The 24765-nt window shown below is 41.6% G+C and overlaps 1 protein-coding gene across 4 annotated transcripts in view; it reads right to left on the minus strand.

The window, feature by feature from the left end:
- Window positions 1-15516: 15516 nt before the first annotated feature.
- SLC24A2 (solute carrier family 24 member 2) overlaps window positions 15517-24765 on the minus strand; it is a 118935-nt gene continuing 109686 nt past the window's right edge. For all 4 annotated transcript variants that reach the window (XM_080372893.1, XM_080372891.1, XM_080372892.1 and 1 more), the window contains one exon: window positions 15517-23678. In XM_080372893.1, the coding sequence (XP_080229019.1) occupies window positions 23429-23678 (250 nt within the window). In that variant the 3' untranslated portion in view covers window positions 15517-23428. The remainder of the gene's footprint in view (window positions 23679-24765) is intronic.

Consider the following 24765-nt stretch of genomic DNA (forward strand, 5'->3'; position numbering starts at 1 on the left):
TTTTGCAAGTAGAGCAAATACTTGGAAAACTACAAGCCCCTGAATCTACAAGGACAAGTAGCAAGAAATGGCCAAAAATGGGTGGCCTGTGTTCCCACAAATGCAGGAAACTGAGTCAGAGTGAGTACATCTGGGAGAACATAGTATGAATCTTCAGCATTCCTTACCCAAGACTGTGCTCCTAACTTAGGGAGGGAGATGATGGTGGTGTAGTAGCCTTGCACCTGCCCCTCCCCTCCTGCTTCCCTTTTGCTACAGTCCTCTTGCTCCACATAAAAGACCTTTTTTGAGACATTTGTGGGTTCCCATAAGCCAGTGTGATCAGGCTTGAAATAACTGTTGTGTGAAAGTGTAGCTGTAATTCAAGAGTGTTACTCACTCAGAGTTAATGTCTGTAGTTGGCGAGATGTCAAAAACAGCTGGTGGGTTGGCTCATATATCATCCTGTCACTCAGCCAGGTCTATTTGGAGATTATTGACAAGGTTTCCCATGGAAACAAGGGAAATATCATCGTGCTACTACATTTCTGTGGTAACTTCAGAACTCCTGACTGACTTTGACAGAATCTGACAGAGGCAAGAACCTTAGAGATAATTTCCTACAAGTGCAAGACAGAAGGTCAGGTAGAGAAGCCAGGCCTCAGAGATAAGCTGCCTCAAGAACCACGTTGTTACAATAACAGAGGATTTACCCAGGAAGGAAACCCAAGCAGTGCTTATGTTCTGGGTGGGCTTTGATTGCAGCTTGCACCAGCTGCAGCATGAGGAGCCAGTTACATGCGGAAGGAGTTTCACTGGCTTGTGTTCCAGAGGTGGTGGAATTACTTCTCTGTAACACACACAAACCTGCCTTTCTCTCCAAACTTATGAGGCAGAAACTTCTCCTGGAGGGGCAGCTGGAAATCTGGTATCGCCATACACCTGGCTGTCAGTTAAACACAGTGCGAGCTGAGAAAGACTGATGTTTGAAGGAGGCGACTTATGTGCCCACAAACTTGAACCATATAAACCTGTTTGTAAACTCCCAGCATATAATGAGGAGGCAAGTAGGAGTTTGTCGAGAGCAAGCTGTGTCTACCTAGTTCAGTTTTCTTGTACAATAGGGTATTTTCTATCCCTATGGCTATGGAAGAAACAGCATAGTTAGATTTTGACACCGATAAGATATCTAGCGCTGTCTGACAGGAATTATTAGAAAAGTGCTGGAAGACCTGGGTTTGGTAAAGATTCTGTGGATTAGTGTGAAATTGGATAGCTGCTCCTGAGCGGTTCTAGGTGGTCCACTGTAAAACCAGAAGGTGTCAGGTGGAGTTCGACAGGGACTCTCTGCTGGGTCACCTTCTATTTAGCTGCTCAGCAGTGTCCACATGGAAGGTATTAATGAACTGAAGTCTGGGCAGGTTCACAAGTACCTTGAAAAAATAACTAAATACCTAAAATCCAAAAGTAGCTTGCTGAATTGTAGAAAATGGAACAAAATTGAGTAACAGCAAGGTTATTACACATTTATAGTCAACATTGACAATGCAGAATAACAAAGAAAGGAGCAGTTTATTGTACAAGGAACAGAAGGGTTAGTGTAAATCAGGAGCCAAATATAATAAAATAAGGCATCACCACAATAGAAAGAAAAAAGACAACATCGTACTGAAAAAAAACATCTGTAAGACAAGAAGAAATCCTTTCCCTCTGAGAAGGGTAACAGTAAGGATTACCAGCAGTTGTAAAAAAAAAAATGGCCTGTGTGGACAAATAATCTTAGTCAGCTTTAAAAAGCAGCATGAGATTTAAGTATGTAGAAGGAAGCACACAAAGATTCAGACAGGGCATTGGGAGAAGTGAGGTGCAGGAGGCAGCAGAGTGGACTGGCTGTGGAGGCTCAGGACCTCTCTCTTCAGGGAGACAGGTAATTAAGGAGCAGTTGGAGAAGCTATAGGCATTTACACAGGCCGTGGGCATAGCTGATGCTGCCTTGGAACAGGAACACGGGGTAGCTGGTGGCAGTCCGTTGACTCAGACACAGAATTCTTTTCTTCTCATTTCTATGCTTATGCACATGGACTGGACACAGAATGGGTTGTGGACAGAGCTGGAGATGACTTGGAGATGACTTGGCCTGACTGCCCTGACAGGGAAATACCAACTGTAAACAAGAGCATCTGTGCTCTCCAAAGAGACTGCACTTTGTAAATTATCAGTGTCCCAGCTTATTCCCCATAAGCATGATCATGGCTAGCTCTTTGTGTTCCTGGACCTTCCTAACTTAAGAGTCCACACAAATCACTATGGAAATTAGTTTCCAGTAATGCCCACAGTACCGACCATGGGGATGAGAGAAGGGTGGAACCCAGGGAAAATTCAGTGATGGAGCACTGTGGAGCACACATACTTTATCACCTTCCTAACCATATTCTATCTGGCTCACCCTCTCATTGCTGCTGTTACTGTCCTCAGATGCAGAAAGTTACCTAGAGACATGCTGGCTACTCTGTGTCCAGCTTTCTCCAATATAAGTACTTTTCTTTTAAAATGTATGCATACCATTTCATTCCTGATGCAATAACCAATTCAAATAATATAAAGGCCTACACAGAGGCAGCCCAAAGCTTGGCTTTCTCAAAGTACAGGCAGAAAAAAATTTGTGTCTTCTTGCTTATGCTAACCCTTGAGCACACCGTGTCTTTTAAGCTTTCAGTAGCTGATCTGTCAGATGGACTGACATAGAATCACAGAATGGTGGGGGTTGGAAGGGATCTCAGGAGATCATCTAGTCCAACCCACTGCTAAAGCAGGTTCGCCTACAGCAGGCTGCACAGAATCACATCCAGGTGGGTTTTGAATATCTCCAGAGAAGGAGACTCCACAGCCTCTCTGGGCAGCCTGTCCCAGTGCTCTGTCACCCTTGAAGTAAAGAAGTTTTTCCTTATACTCAGATGGAATCTCCAGCGTTGCAGTTTGTGCCTGTTGCCCCTTGTCCTGTCGCTGGGCACCACTGAAAATAGTCTGGTCCCATCTCTTTTCATTCACCCTAAAGATATTTCTATGCATTGATGGGATGTATTACCTGAAGAAGCACAAGAGGGATATGACTGACGTAGTATCAGAGCCTGTAGTGCCTGGATGCTGTCTGAAACTTAGCCTTGATAAGAAGTTGGTTGCTGGTTCCCTTTTTTTATTAGCTGCCAGGACTTACTCGTACTGAGGGGCTTTCCCCTGCTGAGGAGACCTGACAGTCCTTTGTTCAATATTCTGATAATTCTAGGGGTCTCAAAGGTTCCCAGGTCCTGGATCACAATTTAATTTGTGAGAATTTGCCCCAGGAGACTCAGCAGTAAGACAAAGCATGGTATATGACATAGCTTGTTGTTGACTACAGTGTACTTGACTGCCAATTTAGAAACCAGATTGCATGTGTCATGTTATCATATACATTAATTGGTTCAATCTATTATTTACTAGAGTTACAGGATTTATCTTTCTGAAGCACTCTGTGTCAGGTCAGCTTTTAAAGTGTCAAAATACAGACTCTTTTTTCAAAGCATCTAGCTTACTTCTGTGTATTGCTTCTGGAATTCAAAAAGAAGCTCTAAAATTTGCAATCTCTCTACATCACTATCAACTATTCACATTTCTTCTTCATATGCTTGACCAGAAAAAAGAAGAGATAACAAATGAGCAGAGAGTCCACACAGCATTTTTTGAGTTGAGTGGTTTTTACACCTACTTCTGCCAGAGTCTGGAATGGTCTACTGAAATAGTCCCAATTCTCTTTGAAAAACAAAGGAGCTACTCCTCCTCCATAGCTTCCTATAAAACATTGAGAAATACTGTGGTTGGTCTCTGTCCCCATTATCTGAAATGTTTTTGTTTATGTCAAGGTTCTTATCTCAATGCCAAGGTAAGTGTAACACCTTTATTTTGTTCCATGGATTCTGTTAAGTCAGTTAAACCTGTAAAATTTATTTTTAATTTACCTCTTAGACTATATGAAACATTCTTACAATTACAAAGTGATCAGTTTAATAAGTACTAAAAAAGAAAATACCTGCAACTCAAGAAAGCCAGAACAAAATTCTAAGCAAGCTGGTTTGCTGTTCATATACTGTATAAACTTGGTATCATCGGGGAACATGGAGAGTTCGAGGAATCTAAGGAGTCTACAAGTTCTTTTAGAATGACTCTCATGGGACTGGATAAAATGTAAAACATATTTTGGTCAAGAAAAAACGGTGCAATACAGTCAGGGCATAGAAAATACAAGTGTTAAAAGACACATACTCAGTAACTACAGAAGTACAACATGAAAACAAAACCAAATGGATAAAAAAGTAGACATTTAATGTAAAAAGATAACGGTTATTCTAAAACACTAGATAGATGAACTCAATATTTACATTATTGGCTGCAGGACTTCACTAGATTTGAAATGTATGATTTGTGTCCATGTTGTGTCAGGTCCTATTTTCATGTAAGCCCTTGCAGACGCTAGTTTCAAGTGAGAAGTGAGTGACATGGCCTGGAAGAAACTGTTTTCTGAGAGGAAAAAAAAAAAAAAAAAGAAGTGCTATTTAAACTATGAACAAGAGGGCAAAATCTGCACAAGGCTGGTTATTTTGTGCGCACAGAAGTAATACCCATTATTTGGAGAAATGACATAAAAGCTGGGATGCAAAACAAGCGTCTTGCTAGACATCTGTACGGGGGGAAAACGGGCTGTGGAGGAGGTGACTGTCAGTTTGGGGAAGGTGTTCCACTGACAAGAGGAAACTTTTAAGCTGCCTATGAGAGAAGTGGGAAGCAGGCTGTGAATGATAGCCTTACCGGCTGGTAAGAGGGAAGAAGTCATGAGCAGACAGCTGCTTAGGAAGAGACTTTGAAAGGAAGAACCTCAAACGAGAAGTGGGAATTGCAAGAGGACTTCAGAGAAGGGTAGATGACCTACTTTGCTGTAGAAACCCATCCAGCACTGTAACATGATTCTCCACATGAACATTTTGGAGTGGTGCACTCCTTATACTTTTGTCTACAGGGATGTGGTCTGCTGCTCTGCTGACAGTGCACAGACCAATGGTTGCAGCACCAGATAATTTGCCAGCTCTGTGAACAGAAGTGAAAGGGATGGGTTGGGCAAAAGGTGGGAAGATTCTAATTTAGATTTACTTTCTGAATTAAGCCATCAAAAAAACCCAAATCAAACCAAACCCAAATCAAAACAAGATGAAAAACCATAGCACAAAGGACTCACTAAATTAGCGATGCCTATTACATCTTCCTGCAAAAACAGATTGGTGCAATCACAGAATGACTTTCAGTAATCCACTTTTGTAATCTGAATAAGCTGTGATCCAGAAAAAGGGATGACGTAATGGCTACTATCTTTGAACTCCCACAGAGGTAGTGATGTAAGCAGTAGATTAATTCAAAACTTTGAAGATATCTGTTTCCAGAATCTTCCCTTGGCAGTTTTATAAAACGGGACAATTTATCTTGGTTTCTGTAAACTCTTGGAAGTTATTAGGGCCACTGGAAGAATGAAATGTTAAACCCATGAGCAGGATCGTAACCTGCCCTGCCCTGCTCTTTGCCCCTCATTATATGCTCTGGATTTAATTCTTCTGAAAAATTTCAGAAATGTTTAGCTTTGTAATTTGCAATGCCAATATACTGTGTCCCAAGCTCTCTATCTCCAAATACCCTGACTGGTGGCTTTTCTGGTATTTATGAAGCTGCAGTCTTACAAAGAGCTGCTGAACTGACTTTTGTGGCTGTGTTGGTGTCCTGTCTTTGAAAGTCAATGTAAATCCTGCCTCTGCTGGCATGTCATCAGGTGGAAGTCTCCAATGCCTTTAAAAGCATACCACCAATGGGACTCCTCTGGCATATTCATGTATGTGTTTGTGTGCATCTCCTGAAATGCCAGATTCTATCATCACATTTCCATAGCCACATCCCGTATCTTCAGGGTCTTGCTGATATGAGACCCTCAAATAAGGCTCTGGCTCACTGCTCACAGGTGATCAGGGAAATCTGTGGATAACTGGCTGGCTGAAAAGGGTCACATAGACATAGTCCAGCTGGCTGGACAAAAATGCACATTGCTCTCAGCTTGTCTGAAGTAAAGCAAAATACACTGTCTTTGGCTGTTTTTGTTACACAATGACAGGAAGATTTCGGTGGGAAAAGAATGTTGCAGGTGGGAACAGGTAACTACAGAAGAGAAACTAGGGGCGGGCTTGGTATTTAGGCAACTAACCAATAATGAGCTTAACTTTTGTAATATGTATGAGCTAATTATAACAAGGCATAAAAGTTGACTGTAAGGGACAATAAACGAAGTCTGCTGATCACTCAATATGAGTGACTGTGTCTTCCCTCCATCGCAACAGAAATCCCCATCAAATTCAGTCATTCTTTCCTGTGCATTAGAAATCTGAGGACCAGGTATGAAGGTGAGGGAGGCAAGCTCTGGATGTGTTTTTGTGAGTCTTTCCACAAGATCATGAAAAAGTTTGTGCCAAAATGCTACACTGTTTTAAACTGTACAAAAGTAAGACTTCCTTCTGGTTTCAGGTCACACACACATGTAATCTCTCCATTCCTTGCTTTGAAATAAGCACTATGCCTTTGAGCCAGGTGTCAACAGTCCAGTTATTTCTATACAGCCCCGAGGCAGAACATTAAGAAGCTTGAGTGACCAGTCCTTAATCCATTTAGGAAAGTGAAGTCCTCGCTGGCTTGTGTCTCCTGGTCTATGAACTGCAGCATGATGTCAGTTCCCAGAGAGTGCATGTTTCTTTGCACATGGTAGGGTTGTGCCCTTGTCAAAATAAAGAGCATTTCTAAAACGTTTAAAGATAAATAAAAAACAGGAAGCCTTTGCTCTGCTGAGATCATAAGGAGCGGGCTGGGTGAGTGGCACCTGTCTCCTCCACAGGCACAAGGGAGAGGAAGAGGGTTAATGACACAGAGCAATGCCCCGCAGAGCACGATGCGAGGCACCCAGCGAAGGGAAGGCTGCACCTGCTGTCAGTCAAACAAGTGCTCGTTTCTTGCTTCATGCTCTGTGTTAATTCTGTGTCACTTTCTGAACTGTGATGGACAGCACTATGTATTTCCACTGAGGGAAAGGGGTAATTAGCCTGGGAAGGGAAGAAGCCTGGTGTGCCAGAAAAGAGCTGTGATGTGTGTTGCCAATACCAGTTTTAGCTAGCCTGGGGAAAGGCTCCAAGGAGGAAAAATACGTAAGAAAGAACACCCCCACACTATTTGATGTGTGGTAAATATGTGTGGTAACTGATGGTGAGAGCACTCGTGGTCTTTTGCAGTCAGAGATCATGTGGCCCAACAGCCTTGTCCTTTGGCCTCTCTGCTTGGTGCTTTTTCCTCAAATCTTTCCATGCTGGCCACCTATTTTGCTTGTGTGGTTGTCCAATTCAACATCTTGTTGAATTTTTCCTCTTTTCCTCTCTGTCTTGCTTTCTGCAGCAAATAAAACTGCTCCATGAAATGTCACTGAAGAGAACGGATGAACCTGGGAACTTGACCTTGCACGTGATAGAGACAGGCTGTGGAGGCCACAATGGTTTGGGTTCCTGAGTAAATGGCAGATGACCAGTGGAGGGTTACATCCAAGCAGCAAGGAGTTCATTAGGATACTCTTGCCTGTTTAGCAACATCCATGAGTTTACCTGCACTAGATTTATTATCAGCTGTATGACTGTCATCTAGATGCTACTGTTCTTCAGAGAGTAAGAAGAACGGGGAACGGTGCAGTCTGATAGACAGTGCAGTTCTGTCCAAATCATGCAAATATTCTATTGTTTGCTTTACATGAACCTTATCAGCACCAAATAGGATCTGCAAAAAGAATCTCTTCTCTATGCCTCCATCAGATAAGCTTTTAAAATGAAGCAATAGTTCACAACAATAATTTTTCTTTCATGGTCTGGTTGGTACATCCTGCAAATGAGTCAGCTGTATTTTGTGATCCATGACAGTAGTATTTGACAGTAGCATTTCCTGAAAAACGTAAACAGACCTAGCAGTATGATTGTCTCTAACTGGCTGAATAGGATACTTAAGAAATTTATTTCAATTTCAATGGGATTGCTTCTACAAAAAGAGTGGTGAACTACTAAGATGTAGTTTGTGAGGTTAGCTGGGTCTAGCAACAATTTCCTGAGCACCGTTGAGACTGCTTTGTTCTAGATGGTGGTAATTTTTACCTGAAAGGGTTGAGGATGTCTGGTTTTAAGTGTTATGGGTGTTCTTACCTTTCCCCCATTGCCAGAATGTACCCATGCCATCAAGTTTACAATCAGAAGAATCATGGGGAAGAATCTCAAAATCATTAGGCCTTGTCAGGGCAAGTCAGGAAACAGAAAATCTGTTTATTTGAGTTACATTTGGCATGTTACCACCGTTGTCAAAATCAGTCTTGACAGCATGCAGGACAGGTTCTCTGTGAGCTAGATTGCTCATTCCTTGCTGCAAGAGGTGCTGGGCTTTAAAAGAAAATAAAACCTCCATGGGTGAGGATTCATGATGTAAACTCACTGGGCCGTTGCTCAGTGGATGCTAGGGGGAAGATCTGTTGCAAGGATTCTCCTGACTCCAGTCAGCACTGGGGTGGGGTCTCAGGTTATAATGAATGTCTTTTGAGTCTAGTTCTTTTGCTGCTAGAGATCCTTAAGAAAACCAAGGGTACTGGCAGATTACCACACATTTCTGTTGAAGTTAATCGCTAGAGAGAGAGAATTCATTTTTTTTTTCCCCTCAAAACATGTTTAGCTGTATTTTAATCAGAAGGCTAGGAGTTAATCCAACAGGCAAGAAAGAAGACTTTACAAAAATGTCATCATCCATCAGTATTAGGCCTGCAATCTGGATACAACGGTCATCTTTTTTTTCTGCATGTTTCCTTTCAGATACCTTCAACAGGAGAAATCAGACATCAAATTTCATTCTTAATATAAACCCTATAGGCTTTTTAATAAAGAATGTGGAAATACTTTCTAAAATATAAGAAGTTGCTCAGCCCACTCAAATGAAGAAACTTGCCAGGTTAAGCAAATAAAGTTCTTCATAATTTTCATAACATAAATAAGTTTTAGCCTTTGGTAGTGTTTAAAAACCCCAAAATATATTCAGCCAGGATATACCTCAGAGGTGTATGTATCTAATACAGGTAGAGGAATGCCCAAATGTTAACGCGGTGCAATGGAGCGTGATGTGCAGGCTGGGTTTTTCTTATCATTCAGAAGTTCTTACATTTTTTCCTCCCAGCAGACTGATCTTGTACTCGGCACTGCCAAACTGTTTGCCCTGCTGGGCAACGATCATCTGGGGTAGCTCAGTCCCCCTCCCTGCGCTGCCTGCTGATGGCTAGCGCCCCACCTGTGGGCTCTGGGCAGGAGCTTGTAGCAGGCAGCCTGTGTCTTCAGACCCATACCCCCCAGTGCTCCACAGATATCCTAACCCCAACGCTACTTGCAGGACTGCTACTACAGAAGAGGCTTTAGTCACTATAAAAGCCAGCCAGCCAGCCAGGGAAAGCAAAGCGTGCATGGAGCTCCACAAACTAGTGGAGCTGGACTTATTACAGTTCTCTGCCTTACACACAAATTGAGAGACTTCATGTTGTTGAGGTATTTGTAAGGTCTTTGGCTTTCCCTTCCATGACTTCTCTGTGTCTAATAGTGCAGAAGGTCATTCACCTCTTTTTAAGCAGAAGCGCTTGATAGCAACTATTATTTTCTCTGCCCTAAGGTGGCTACTTCCATGAAGCTCATGGGAAGGCACTGCCTTTGAGATCTTCACCTTTCTGTCAGATCTGAGTGAAACTAGTCAATGAGTAAAATACAAGAAAAAGTCTTGACTGTGAGAGGCATAGGGGCAGGCATCCTGCCATGTTTCATAAGGATATCATATCAGATTTTTGAAGGAAACAGGGACAACTGACATATTTTGGTAATGTGTTTGTTATTGATCCCCAATTATTTTGACTGCAGTAGGCTTCATACTTTCAGGATATTTCTTCATCACACCATGCAAGACTGAGGTAATTGTCTGAAATCAGCACTTACTGTGCTACAGGGTGCATTTTTATCTTTTTTTTTTTTTTTTTGGCCTACAACAATATAATGAATTGGAACTCAATGTACTGTCTTCCCAGCCCTTTGGTTCATGTAGTACTGCACAAGTTGTACTCGTCTATGTGTGTTTTTAATCTTTTGTCTTTGCTAATGGATTTAGCTTGCTTTCCATTCTCTTGATACAATCTCTGAAAGCAGCAGTCCAACAACTAAGATGCAAAGTCACTCCTTCAGACTCACTCTTCATGCATCTTCATTTCCCACTGTGAAGCCAGTGGAGATTTTCCTACCACTGAGGGCCAGACCAGGCCTGTAGAGACTGCTTGGACTGAAACAAGCTAGCTTGATTGTTAACTCAGGGGTACAGTTAAAGGGGATAAAGAACTATAGTCTTGGCGGAAACAAGACAAGGGACAGCTTGTTCACGCAGAAATGGAAAGCCTTCCATCTCTCCTTCACTTGCTGTTGTACATTTCTCTTTTGTATTCTCTCCCTGACCTCTTCCATCTGTCACCATGGGACGATCATCACTCACGCAGCAGAGCTGTGCTGTCTGTGGCTTTGATCTGATGGCTTTAGAGAACCCTGTAATTCAGGTCTCCTGCCTGAACTTTCCCCCATTGTCCTCCAGACAAAGGCACTGAGGTAAAGTGAATAGATTGTTCTTCAGAGCTACTCAAGGGGCACTTCCTGCACCTCACCCCCCCACCCCCAGCTGTGAACCCTATCAGTCCCAGTATTGCCCTTGACCCAGATAATGTCCCACAGTTAAGGAAACTCATGGCCTTTTTTCAGCCTCAAGGTCTGAACATTGTTTATCCGTGACAGAAAGTTTCCTGCAGACACAGCCATGTAAAAAGACTGGCAGTTACGGAAATGCACAAATGTATTGCTTTGCGTAGGTGTGTCAGGGATGAGAGATTACCATTCTTTATGGGTTCTCACCCATGCTTCCGTGCACAGAAAGCTGAAATGGACAGTGGAGTGTGTGGTGTCAGATAAAAGAGAAGTTAGTAGCAGGAATGCTATAGTCAAGAGGTATCTCCTACCTCAAACCTGTTTTAGCAGAAGAAGCTCTGTTACTTAGCATATGCTGCATTGAAAAATGAAATACGCACTGGTTTGCAGCATTTGATTTTTAAGGTGTAAGAAGTATCTCAGCCTCATAATGCATGTGGGAAACACGTGTGTTGTGCTAGATTTTCATCCTGTGTTAGCTAGTAGGGTGTCAGGGCAGAAAGGTGTTAACAAGGCCTGCCAATGCAAGGCAACAAAGTTTTCCTCTCCCATAGGTTTCTGTATCTCTTCATAGTCCAGAGGGAGTGGACAACTTATGCCAGAGGAGGGTTTTGCCCTAAAGAAATGCTCACAACTCATAAAGATAAGCATCGGCAGGATGACTTTCAGTAGAACAAAACAAGTGATTAACCATTTCATAGGATGGAGGACAGAAGCAGATGAGAAGCTATAACCTCAGGAACTCAATGTGCTACTACTCATAGGTTAAAAAAAAGAGGTAAGACAGATGGTTACACCAGGAAAACGTTTAGGTCTACAGCAGCCTGATGAAGGTAATGCATGGGAAGCAACCTAAACACACTGAATACCTGACAATTGCAGCATAAACTACATTCCAACAGTGTATGTGAAACAAATTGTCAGACATCCAGTAACTACAGCATGTTCTATGTCATTTATATCATACAAGACAGGAGTAGGGGAGGAGGGTAAACTAAAGGGACACTGTTACATGACAGCAAGGCTTGCACCAAGGGAAGGACACTAAATACAACAAAACACAGAAGTATTTTTAATACTTATTTTGTAATTCTGGTGGAATGAAACATGCATTTTCAGTACTTAAAATACTCCACATAGCTGAGATCCTTGGTGCTGGTTTTGTTTGCAATTTCGGTATCACAAAGTGGATTGCATTTACCTTATCCCACAGCAAATACCTCCACATTAGCATGCAAAGCATACCTTCCTGGCAACAAACTCACATGCCCAGATGGTGTCTCCCAATTCCACGGAAAACTCCAGTTCACACAGAGTCACTTGATTTCTCCTAGTTCTGGTTAGACAGGCTTTTACAGAGTCAAATAAAGGCATCATCTTCTCAGAATAATTTTGCCCACAGTAAATGAGAAGTCCAGGAAGAAGTGAAGCTTGGGCTAGAAAAATGACTTGTCCTATATGAATTTGACTTTCCTGGTTGCTAGTTCATTCAAATCGGCTGGATATTAACTAAGATTAAAGCTAGACTCTAACCTAGGGGAAAGAGAGAGAAGTTCATTAAGCCTCTTCCCTTTGCTGTTTCTAGCTCTTTGTAGGCTGACATAATCCCCTTTCCAGATTCTCAAAACATCAAAGCCTTTTTCACTCTGCTGCTGACTCACTGGTGGTCCACAGAGAAAAATCTGCATGTCCTGATGCCTTCAGATGCAAACAGTCTGGACAAATCACTCCCTGCAGCCTGCTGGCAGGTTCCAGATTGCATGGTGATTTGGATGCTGAGCAGATGTGTGCTTTCACCCAGAGCCCTCCTGCAGATGCATAGACCTTCACTGTCCCTTCCTCAGGAAATGATGGGATACATTTTGTCACTTGGTGTGCAATTGGGACACAGTGAACAGGAGAAGGAAACCTGCTGAATTCTCAGCATAGAAGGAAAATACCATCTGTAGCTCATCACAGTCTTTTGGTGAGTGCTGAGGAGATTCACCCTGCGTAAGCCTAAGTGAGAAGCCACTCCTTACATGGTTGACAAAGAAAGGCAATGACCCATGTAAACCCAGGTGCTGTCTGACTTTCACGGGACTAGCGCAGGAGCCTAAAGAAACCTCAAGCTTTGTTTAGGCACTTACTCTGTATTGGCAGGTGTAGTCAGTATTTACTGCACATTCTCTGTTATCTGTCACTGCCCTTATTCTGCAATATTCAGAATCAAAATCAATGTAGGGGATGATGCTTTTGTCACTAGGAAGGCCAGCAGGGATTCTGACTGGGGAGGAGAACAGCTGGCATAACACTAAGGGAAGTAGGTAGCTGGAGCAAGGACACAAGGAGGTGTACCACCCTGCTTACTGTGCTTGCCTTGGCTGCACATTGTCCTCTCCTGCATTAGGGGTTTTATTATTATCTCCTTGTTGTCAGCAGGGCTGATTGCCTGCAAATGTCTGCAAACACAGCTGCTTCTGGACACTTTGGTATTGATGTAATTCCAAGAAAGTGAGAACTTCAGCAACCATGCTGGCACCAGTTATTAATCCAGACAAGCCACCTGCGCACTGAGGACCTGACCTGTTTGCATTGCAGTCCACGTACCTCCCTTGCCACTTCCCAAGACTCATGCCTCTCTGGGAGATCACCGTGCCCATCTCTTCCTGTGGCAGTTTGTGGCAGAGCTGGTGGCTGGCAGGTTTTAATTATTTTGCCCCTTCCCAGAAGTGTCTGCACACAAAGCCTACATGTTGGTGTCTGTGACTTCGGTCTGTGACTAGACAAGCTGGAGCAGGTGCCAAAGCACCATTATACCAATAAATATGCTTCTGTTTATTTCCCTCTGTAAGCCAGGAGTGGTAGAACTCACCAGGGCAGGTGAAGCAGTGGGTGCATGTACATAGTGTCATCTTGTTGTTGGTATCCAGACTTTGTCACAAACCCACTGTGAAAACAACTGAGGATGCCCTGCTTACGCCAGTTGCTCTCTGCTCCTTCCAGGATGCCTGGTGGTGCCTGGAGAGCTGGCTGACCCTTACCACTGTACTTTCAGCTGCCAAACAATACCAAAGACAACTAGAAGTAGTGTCAGGTGTGCTGTCATCTGCAGCAAACTGGTCTCGCCCAGAGGACAGCAGTGCCGGCAACATACCTGAAGAAGCATTGCATTGGCATCTGTCTCTTACACTGTCCTTTTCTGTAAGAAAAGCCCCATACGTCTTTTCAGGGATGCAATATAGTACAAAAGCACAAGTGGCCCATTGAGATACTAATTTAGGTGAAAAATGGTGAAAATCCCAGGTATAGATAAAATCAACCTTCAAGCAGAGAACCTGAGTTACACCCAGACTGTTTCATGCCGGTTCAGCCACGTGTGTGGATTTACTTCTAGGCGGGTGTCCTTTCCACTGTCTTCCCTGACCCTTAGGAGGAGGAAAAAAGGCCTGAGCCCTTCACACCCTGAGCATCACTTCCCTCCATTTACTGGGGCACCTCTTGTCGCAGCATTTATTTTGGATGCTGGGCGGCTGGGGGAGCGGAGACAACAGCAGGGCCGTGAATGGGGCTGAGGACAGGGGAGGTTTCGCTCTACCGCGCGTGCCCCTGCCAGGGGCAGGACATCACCATGGCAGTTTTTAAACAGGTTTTCAGCAGGACAGGTGGTGGTGGTGGGAGAGGTTGTCCAGTAAACTTTTTTTTTTTTCGAAAAATTGTTTATTAACAATAATGAACCTTAAGGAATTTCTACTTTTCAGTTTTTGGTACAAGCTTTGCTGAAAATCATTTTTCTGAGTGGGAGTAAATTTTACTTCAGGAAGTACTTTTTTATAATTAGGCTATAAAATATAACAGAAAATGGGTTTACTGACACTTTTGACAGAGGCTTAAATGCTGAACAAAACAGCATGTTAGCCTAGAAGGAGCTAATGTTTCTGATACCCAAACTAATATTTCTGGAATAGTCCTGCATTTTGTGAGACACACAAGTAAAGCTCTTCAGAGCTATTTTTGGCTAGCAGTATCTCATAGCTACAAAGGATCAGGCTACAATCCCTTAGCCAAGAAAATGCAGATACCAAACGAGAAAGATTTGGTCGTTGCTGTGGGAGGCAAATTCTGAGCAGCAGCGTGGCATGGTATCAAGGCAGGCAGGCAGTATGTGATGACAAGAGTAGGTCTAGATCTTCACAGGGACTTAGAAAATTCTGGGAGTAGTTTCCCTTTTCCTTCATCCTAGTTAGCAACTAAGAATAGGAACTAAGCAGGGAGATGTGTTGACAGGAAGGGAATTCCCTGTTTTAAAGGGAAGCTCTGAAGTCTTTCCAGAGGAGGGGTCAAATTCTCAGTTTTAGCAACACACGTTGCTTTTCTTCCTGTCAATAAACACCCCAAATATAACTACTTGTAAATGAAAAAGTAATAGTGAATGAACAGAGAAATTTTTTTCCCAGGCATTACAGAAAAGGGAGTGAAGTACTTGCTCATGGAAGGGGAAACACGTGGCAAGGAAACTTGCCATCATTCTCCCAGGCACGATTGCAGAGGATATTTAATATTTTTTTTCTCCTTCCTCTGCTCCCACCAGTCACATATCATCAAGGCCTGCTGTGGTAATGAAGGATTTGAAACCCCCTACTTCCTTTCAAAAGTGGCTGAAGTTGACAGGGATCTAGTGTTACCAAGCAGTGGGGTAAGACATCACACACCCACAGAGCACAGCTGTGAATGCCTCTGTGTGTGTGTGTATGTGTGTGTATTTGTATTCATTCTCAGACAGAGCCTCAAATGGTCTTTCTTTCAAATTCTCCATCTTCAACCTAAATGTCCCTCTGCGACTTGCAGCGTGCACCAACTTTGCTTTTTGTAGGATGTGCCTGACATTGTTTTTCCCATTTGGCACACATCACTGTCTCGGGACAATCACCATTCTAATTCTATTTATCTCTTAGTCTATTTGCAAATTTCTTTTGTTGTTTCTAGTCTTAAAATTTTAAAGCTCTAGTATGGTCAAAGATGAATCAAAAATCTCTGTCCTGAGCTCACACCTATAGGGGTTGGCACAATGCATCATAAAAATGTCTTGATTCACTGTGGAGGACAAATTCCTGGGGCTACTACGGGAAAAACTGTAACATCATCAACAGTAAGTAATGACATCTGTTGCCACCTTTTGTAACTTGTGAAGATGGAAAGTTTGATGATAGGAGATTTTTAACATTACTGATTTTCTTTTGCTGTTAATTATTCAAGATCATTCTTTTGTTTAAAAGTATCAGTCATCCAATGACAGCCTAAAAAAAGCCAGACATCCTAGAGCTGGCAAGGACAACAGACTGTGCAGCCCAAAGATTAAACAAGGTGTCGAAACTGAAGAATGGCATTCAAAATAACCTGCAAACAAACATATCGGTAGAGAAAGATAGCGGATCTTGGCCCAAATGGGACCACAGGGCTCCAGACGTACACATCCCCAGGAAGTTATCTTCTGGTGGATTCACATTGGGCTGTAGACAAAAAAACCTTTTTAAACTAAATTTTAAGATCACTGGAACACAGATATTTTCCTTACTCTGTGTAAGCACAGCAGGTAGCACAGTGACATAGCACGAGGCAGTCAGTGCTGCTTGAACACCTATGATGAAGGGCAGCACGGCAGATCATCATTCAACCCACTGCAGGTAGGTAAAATTCTGTTTTCAGAGCCACAGCACATCCAAGACAATTAAGACAGAAGATACCAAGCAAAATGATGCACTGTTAAGTCTTTTTATTAGTATTTATTGTTGTTATTGTTATACACACTTAGACAACTCAATTACATAAAGTGATTTATATGAAGTGCTCTGTATTTGTATCGTAAGGTTAGAAAGTGTACACACCACAGTGAAACATTCTGCAGATACAGTGAAGATACCTTTGACAGAAGGGATTATTTCCAAGAGCCTACCTAAAAGTAAAGGTAACTTTCATACTATATACAAACTTACATTCACAAAGAATATACTGATTCAGAGATACAAGAGTTTCAGCTAGTGAATAATGATCCACACACAGAAACACATCAGAAACCCTGGAATTTTCAGGGGATTGCCTGGACCGGCTTCCATGGCAATGTTGTTTGTTTTTTGGGGTTTTTTTTTGAGTTTGAAATGAGTAAGATGGGGGGCTTCTTCAGATTCTTCTTGCAAAAAAAATTAAATGAGAGATGAAAGAGTATGAAACTACAACGTGAAACAAATAAGCTAAAAAAGCTTTATTACAAAAATAGCATCTGATTGTCAATTATAACACGCTACTACTGTCTTCACATGACAATACAGTGACCTGATCTTGCCATCTTAAAGAGTGACAGAAATAATTTCTAAGCATGTGAGTCAACTCCCCAGAGTCAGGATTGCAAAATTAAAATTGTGTAACAGAGATCTTGATAATGGAAATGAACACAAAACCAAGCGAAATCCCTTTGGCATTACTTAATTTTCATGGGGGATTAAAAGAAGTGATTGATTTCTACTGGATAGCCCGACCCTGAAAACTTTAACTGTTTTGTAAAACAGATGTGATTGAAGTCACTCATCTCTTATAAACTTACTAAAATATGTGGAGCTTCCTTTACTGTGACCTCGGTGGGAGACAGCATTGGAGTAACAAGATGATTTAATTGCTTCACTGGGCCTGACTCTGCAAGCATTGTATTCCTTCTTCTACGGTGAACAAGGATAGCAGGATTGAGCCCCTGCTGCGAAGGCAGTGTGCAGCATTTTGTACAGTCCCACAGGGAAGCTCGAGAGTATGAGCAAACTCCCCCTGACTTACTCACAGCTTCACTAAGGCAAAACCAGATCCTGCTTTATTGTACATATATTTGACAGTATTTTACATTATACCTTAAACAGAGACATGAAATGGACTCTTTACTTTAAAATTAATGATCCCCTTATTTAGAAACCCCATACTAGTCTTCTGGGTTTTTTATGGCTTCTTGCATTAAGACAACTATGTGACATAAAATAAAAGTAAAAAAAAATAGTAAAGTGCAAGGTCTTTAAAAACGCATACAAATTTCATTGTTTGGATTGGTTTTGTGTTTGATGAGCGGTGAATTTACAATAAATCCACACGAATGTACAGTTCATTTACCAATCTAGAATTACATTATTTCTTACTCAGTCTTGTCCTGGGTCACTTATGGCTCATGTAAGAACGATGTAGCCAGTTGTGCGTCTGGTCTACCCATGCTCCGAGTGGTTACATGGCTTCTAGGCTGGGGTTGACCTACATCTGGCTGGCTCTGAGCATGGGCTCATCACCATGCTAATGTGGATTACATGGCTTCTGGAGAAGACATGGCTTACGTCCAGCCAGGCAGGAGCATGGGTAGGGGAACACACAAACTAGCTGCACTCACCCAGGCAAACAAGTCCTGAGATACCATACACTGACAACTAGCAACACACAGCAGATCTACAGGATGACTTCTCTTGACTACAGGGCTGTGATCCACATATGATTTCCGTATCAGATGGGTGCACTGAACTGCATAACTTCAATCTGGAAATTACTCTCCCCAGTCCCAACGGAAATGATGGATATCTCAATACTGATACTCTTGTAACTGACGGCAACAGATCCAAGAAGGATCATTTTAACATTGACCAGGAGTGAAACCTGCATCTGTTGGAGGGCTGGAGCAGGACTCTTCTTTGTTGAGTGCAAACTATCGCATTTGCTAATCTCAAAATCACCTTCTGCAGATATATTTCCAGATGCAAGTTCTTGCATCAAACTTTCCAGGACAGCAGGAAAAAAAGAATCACCTGCTCAAAGTAACTAACCATGCCTATCTCTCTGTTAGTTGTGTCACTGGTATTTACAAGAGGTAAAATGGTTTCCAAGATTACAAGTGAGTGCAATTTTTCTCCTTGTACATAGCTACCAGGAAATTATATTTTTTACACAAGTGCTTTCTGTGAAATATGAGATCCTAAGATAAAAATCTGTGTCTTGCCCAACTTAATGGCAGAAGTCTTCTGGATTTCAGTGGGGTAGTTTTTGGAGAAGGGATTATTTCTTTGTTAGAAATTAAATAAATCCATCTGATACAGACTCATATTTGACTCAGAACATAAGATATATGGACCACAAGAACCTATTTTAAGGAATTACTGCTGAAAGAAGAATAATTAAAAACCATTGTATATCCCCTTTTTCGCAAAATATGTAATGAAGTAAAAGACAACCAGAGAAATAATCCCTTAAAAACCATCTAAACATTAAGAATATTTCTAAGCATCTATTTTTTACAGTACTTGGATTAATGACATGTTCAAACTACTGCTTTGTGGACCTTCAAATCCACACACAACAGTACCATGAGTGACAATGACAATAAACTACCTCAGAGTAGCATATGTGGAAATTACATGGTAAATTCATTGCCATTACAAACATCAAATGACATCTAGATAAGCTTCTTTGTCACCCACTGTGCCTTATACTCCATGAAGGTTATGCAGCCATATCAATTGAATAAATAAGCAGAAACATACAGACACAGAGAGCCTGTCTGCACTACAAGAAAGCACTAGCTTTCAGTAAAATAGTTGAGAGTTTTGCTGAAAGATTTTTCCATGTCTACATGTAGCTCTTGAGGAGATCACCCTCATATCACAGTTTTTATCATGCTCTTACACCATTTACCCTACAGATTCGACCATGATGGCTTCTGAGAGAAGCCAGATTTTTTTTTTCCTGCCCCATACTGATAGGCCCTATTCCTTTCTTTAATTCCAATGAAGTTAGTGCAGAAAATTTGGAAAATTTGTAAAGCAGGTTATAATCTGACCCACAATCCTGCTCAAGTGCTACTGGAAATCCCTTCCAAAAATAATGTCCAACATTGCTTCTGTTCAGTTGGCTATTTAACCTGAAGTTGCATTCTTACCTTAGTGTGTTGCCAACCTGACGTTGTCCTGAAAGCACTAAGCTAGAACAGGATCTTGATTAAAAAAAAAAAAAGTATTATTAATTTATGTTTCATAAGGACTATCCAGAAAGCAGCATCAAATGAATAAATGAGCACAGGCATACTGGCAGGTAGAAGAGGCTTTAACAACAACCAGCTTGCTATAGAATTTGGGCAGTTTGTGGGACGAGAACCCTAGTGAAGTCACTCAGAACTTTGAACAAAACAGAACTTTATTTTGATTTCTAGGTGTACAATGTTGAGAAATGTTCATGGATCCCACAGTGAAACAATTATGAACAATGAGAAACACTTCATGCTGGGAAGTTTGCTGCTACTGTAAAACAGGAGTGTCGCAGCAAGTGGTGTGTGTTTTCAGCTGTGCTGAGCCTGGACCACACATGGACATTCAGTCACCCGGTTGCAGCAGCTCCTGTTTGTTCTCTCAGCACTTCAGTTTAAGATTTTGAAACTCCTGCATGGGATAAGGGCCCACGCTTCCACCTCCATCCCATTCCTCTCTTTTATATACCAGCAAAGCTGTTGCCTGTTAATCAAAGCGCACATCACGTGCAAGTATCCTGAAACAGGCTACTCCAGTAGTTATGTAGAAAGCTACCTTGGTAAGTATAACTAGCTTTCATAGTCAGCCTCTGCAGAAAGTGCCACTCAACTGAAATCTCTCCTATTACCTCTGGAGGTGAGCTGCCACTGACAACACAGTTATTCATCCATTTGAATAATGATCTGCCCAGCACATGCAAGGCAGTGGGAGCTGTGAGGTTTCTCATTCCTGAGGGGAAAAAATTACTTTTAATACCTTTCAAGATAAATATGTTGACAGAGGCAAGCAGACATAGGAAAGTAATGAGTCAGATATATTTTAAGATAGCATACAGATGCCTTTACAGGATACCAGGTTTTAACTCTACACGTAAAATTCCTCCTTCAAGCAATTGATGCCAGCTTTGCACTGAAGTATTTCCAGTGTGTAGGGCTTTTGATCAGTTACTCCCTTCCCCCTACCTGCCCTCACTGGGGCAGCAGTCTCTGCTGCTGCTGCCCTCACTTCACAGACTGTACCAGAACGCTCTTACAGCTCTCAAGACCAGGCAGGGCTTTTTCCTTTCCAGTGTGGGAGTTACACCATACTGGCCATGAAGTCATCAAAAAAAGAAAAATAAAAATGAGTAACATACTGAACAGAAATAAGACTCTTGCTCTTTGTTGGTTTCTTGATTTGAAATGTCAGACCAGTGAATGTGGGCATCTTTGCGTATTTTAAGTGCCCATATACACAGACCTATCATGATCCCGCACAAGCTCCTTTAAATATCTGTGTCTTATTCTGCTAACTTGGGAAACGATTGCCTGTTTTGAGCACGGTCATCAGAAATAAAAGCATTTGGTGACTCCTCTGGGACACATTATACCGTGGAGTCAGCTCTGTATTTTGGGACACCTGTTCCATTTGAGCTCAGAATTTGGGTTATACATTTGCTTTTGCAGGATTGCTCTTCTTCTCAGTAGAGGGCATTGTAGGTATGTATATACCTATCCTTCCATTGCGTACACCCTGTAGAAACAAATGTTAAGAGGTGGGCAGCACTATCAGGTAGGTATTCTGGAACAATGAAGGATCTTAAACACACAGACAAATTTTTGCTCACAATGAGAGAAGCTCACACTAAAAAGCACTAAGAAGCAAGAGGTGTTGCAAATGTATGGTTAAGATAAAATATTCATTCTGAATGTAGCTAGGACTTAATACCTTAGGACAAGACATGAGTAGCAGACATTGTAATTCCTAGTTTTCATGCTTTTGTGCATTAGTAACTCACTCTTTTTCTTCATTATATGAATAATATTAACATTTTAGTAATTTTTTAATATGTACTTTTAAATGTTTTCTCTGCCATTGTTTTCTGTCAAGTCCTTACTCTCTAATCAGATACTGTTACATACAAACACATATAACAGGAAAACAGTAAAGGACAAAGGGGATAAGTGAGAAGCAAACAGCATGGAACACAAGAAAACAGACAAGACAAGATGTGCTGAGCCTTCTGTTGCACAGCTGTGAGCATGACGTTGCCATTGTGAGCATAATATAAATACAAAACAATGCTGAAACAGGTCACAGAAATGCGCTGAAATTTCATGAACTCTAACTGCACAAGAGACTCAAACAAACAAACCACAATTATCTGAAAAAATTTAACACCCATTCCAGTTCTTCCATTTATTTTTTTTAATCATCCAAACTACAGGAAAGAAGAACACTTCGTTGCTTTCTTTCTCCCTCCATATTTTTTTTTGAGGATTTCAGTAAAAGAACATAGTGTTTTCACTCTTTCCTGGGCTTCTTTAGACATTCACACTTCCAGCAATACTGAAAAATTTTCATGTAGGTTTCTTGCAGCTCCACTATATTTAAATTGTTAGTTTCTTCTACCTAGTTTCAAGATTTATAAGAGCAAATATGAACTGCCCCAGCTTTGTACGTCAGCTGGGGATGTCTTCCAGCAATAGCTATATGTATTTGTGAAGGTCCTTACACTGCAAGTAATAGTGAAAGATAGCCTGTAAAACATATATCCACTTCAACAATTAGGCTGTCACTTTACAACTACTGTTTTTCTGTATGAAATACTATGCATGAGCAAATTAGCCTTTTTCTTCTGACATGAAAAGGCAAACTCATAATGATAACAACATCTGAAAGCCATTGGTACTGTTGTTAGTATTGCTGCATTAGAAAAAATGTTGTGTTCACATAGTAGTTGTGTGATCTCTGCATGCTGTGTTGCTATTTGAGAAGAAAAGAGTATCCCCATTCTGGTCTTTGCATGTGAATGCAATGAAAATCTGCACCAGTCACAAAATGGCCAGCCAGTGTGGCCCCTTCAGTGCCAGACCAGAGTTTCTGGAATCTGAAGAGTTTTGCAAGATGTAATAAACCACTATTAACATCCTGCCAATTGCCTTTACAGACCTGTGATGCAGAGGATCAGAAGACTGATGAAGTCCCTGGCTTTGCTGAAATCACATCATATAAAGATCACATCACATATGAAGAGATATGCAAGGTCTTCCCTGTCTGTGACTCATGCACTCAGTGTATGCTTTCCACTCAGGAGTTTCAGTAGATCATCAGAAAAATCCCATACCACGGTGTGTGTGGGGTGATGCCTCCACAAAGTTAGTATTAGCATTCCTCTTAAAAGATGAGAGCTTTAAAAAATAAGCATATTGTGTGTCTGTGTATACTATGACAGAGAAAGAGAGGTCTGGGTATGTACCATAGGCATAGGAGAAGCAGTAGCTTTCACTGTTGCCGTGCGTATGCAGCATCTCCAGTACTGAGCAGCGAGCATGTTCTGCAGCAGATAAAGAAAACCTCAGCACATCTGGACTCCACCTTCATGTGTGTCTGCACTGTCCAGCAGCATTCTTCACCTTGAGATCCACCCTTTGTATCCTTTTCTTACTTTCTTTTAAAATTGAGGGAGAGGAAATTCACAAATCCATGTTTTCATAGAAGTTTTCCATCGTGGTTTTTTGCTGTTTCATTTTGAGATAAGTTTATTTTTGAATAAATATATTGGGGATTTTTTTTTTCTCTCTCAAGAAACAGCACTTTTCTCTAGATGGAGACAGGACACTGGATCACTTTGTCCTCTAGGAGGACACTGACAATCAGGAACACAAAATAAAGTCCAAACATGAGAAAGCCCAGAATTTTATTCATTCTCCACTTGCAGAAAGCGATGGAGAGGATGACGAACAGCAGCATGATGAATAGGAGGACAATTGCACAGAACAGACCATTGCTGCTGACTGGCACCGGGATAAAGCTGTTAATCACTGCATACAGGAGCCACGGAAGAGGAAGGCTGTTAAGAAACAGAAAAAAAAAAAAAAGAATTGGGAACATTGCAGAAGTACAGAAAGGGGCCACTACAAAGTTTCTGGAAGCACTTCAAAATACAACCAGAGGCTTCCAGCATAAAGTGAGGCAGGAAGAGTTTCCACTCTTCCAATATATACATAAATTTAGTTTGTCAGCTTGCTTGGGGTTCTTGGGGATTTAGGCTCCTGACTCTTCCACCAGTTACATTTCCCTTGGCTGACAAATACCTGGTATCCTGTCTGTGAGCAGGAAGACCACTTTCATTTGTTTATGGATTTCAGACCATCACTGGAAGAATCTACTTCCATTCTCTTGCCAAGAGCTGGTATGACAGGGGAGTAGGTCACATAAAAACATGTCCTTGCCATAAAGAACTATCGCTGTGCAAGGCACTGCCCTGCAAATTTGGTCCTTAAAAGACTTGATCCGTATTTACTGTATAAACCTGTGTTAAAATATGAACTTCAACTGAACTCCAGCTTAATTTCTATTTATGTATTTGTATTTCACAGAATGAGACAACAACCTCTGGAAGATGTCAAGGAAATAAGTATTTAAGCCATTGATCAGAGTTCAGCAGGCTTAGAAAGCATGAAGAGAGTTGTCAGAAGCTCAAAACATTCAAACTTCGAATAAGCAGCTGAAGAAAGAATAATTTATTACAGCCTCAGTACTAACTGCACCAGCCTACAGCTCAACTGTGCCATTTCTGTTGTAAACATACCAGGTCTAGCAGACTGGTATAGGACAAAACATTTCCATTGGCAGGAAGACTGAACATGTTAAGAATAGTAAGAAAAGTAAGAAAGCATTGCTAAAAGGACATGTTTTGTAATGCACCCTACGTGCTTTAAGTTGAAGCACATGGTAGCGAACAATGTTTTCATGTATTTTACAGGTCTGCTGCTTATAGATGTTATTTCAAACTCTTCATGCTTCTGGATTAATAGGAAAAAGTGGCCCAGTTTTTCTGCTGTGTCTAAAGTACTGGCATTGGCTAAGAGATGGAGTAAAAAAGCCATTTATTATCCACTCTAACGTCAGGATCCCTTTTTGTACCTATGCAGTTG

Source organism: Falco punctatus, assembly GCF_963210335.1.
Source record: "Falco punctatus genome assembly, chromosome: Z".
Classification (NCBI taxonomy): domain Eukaryota; kingdom Metazoa; phylum Chordata; class Aves; order Falconiformes; family Falconidae; genus Falco; species Falco punctatus.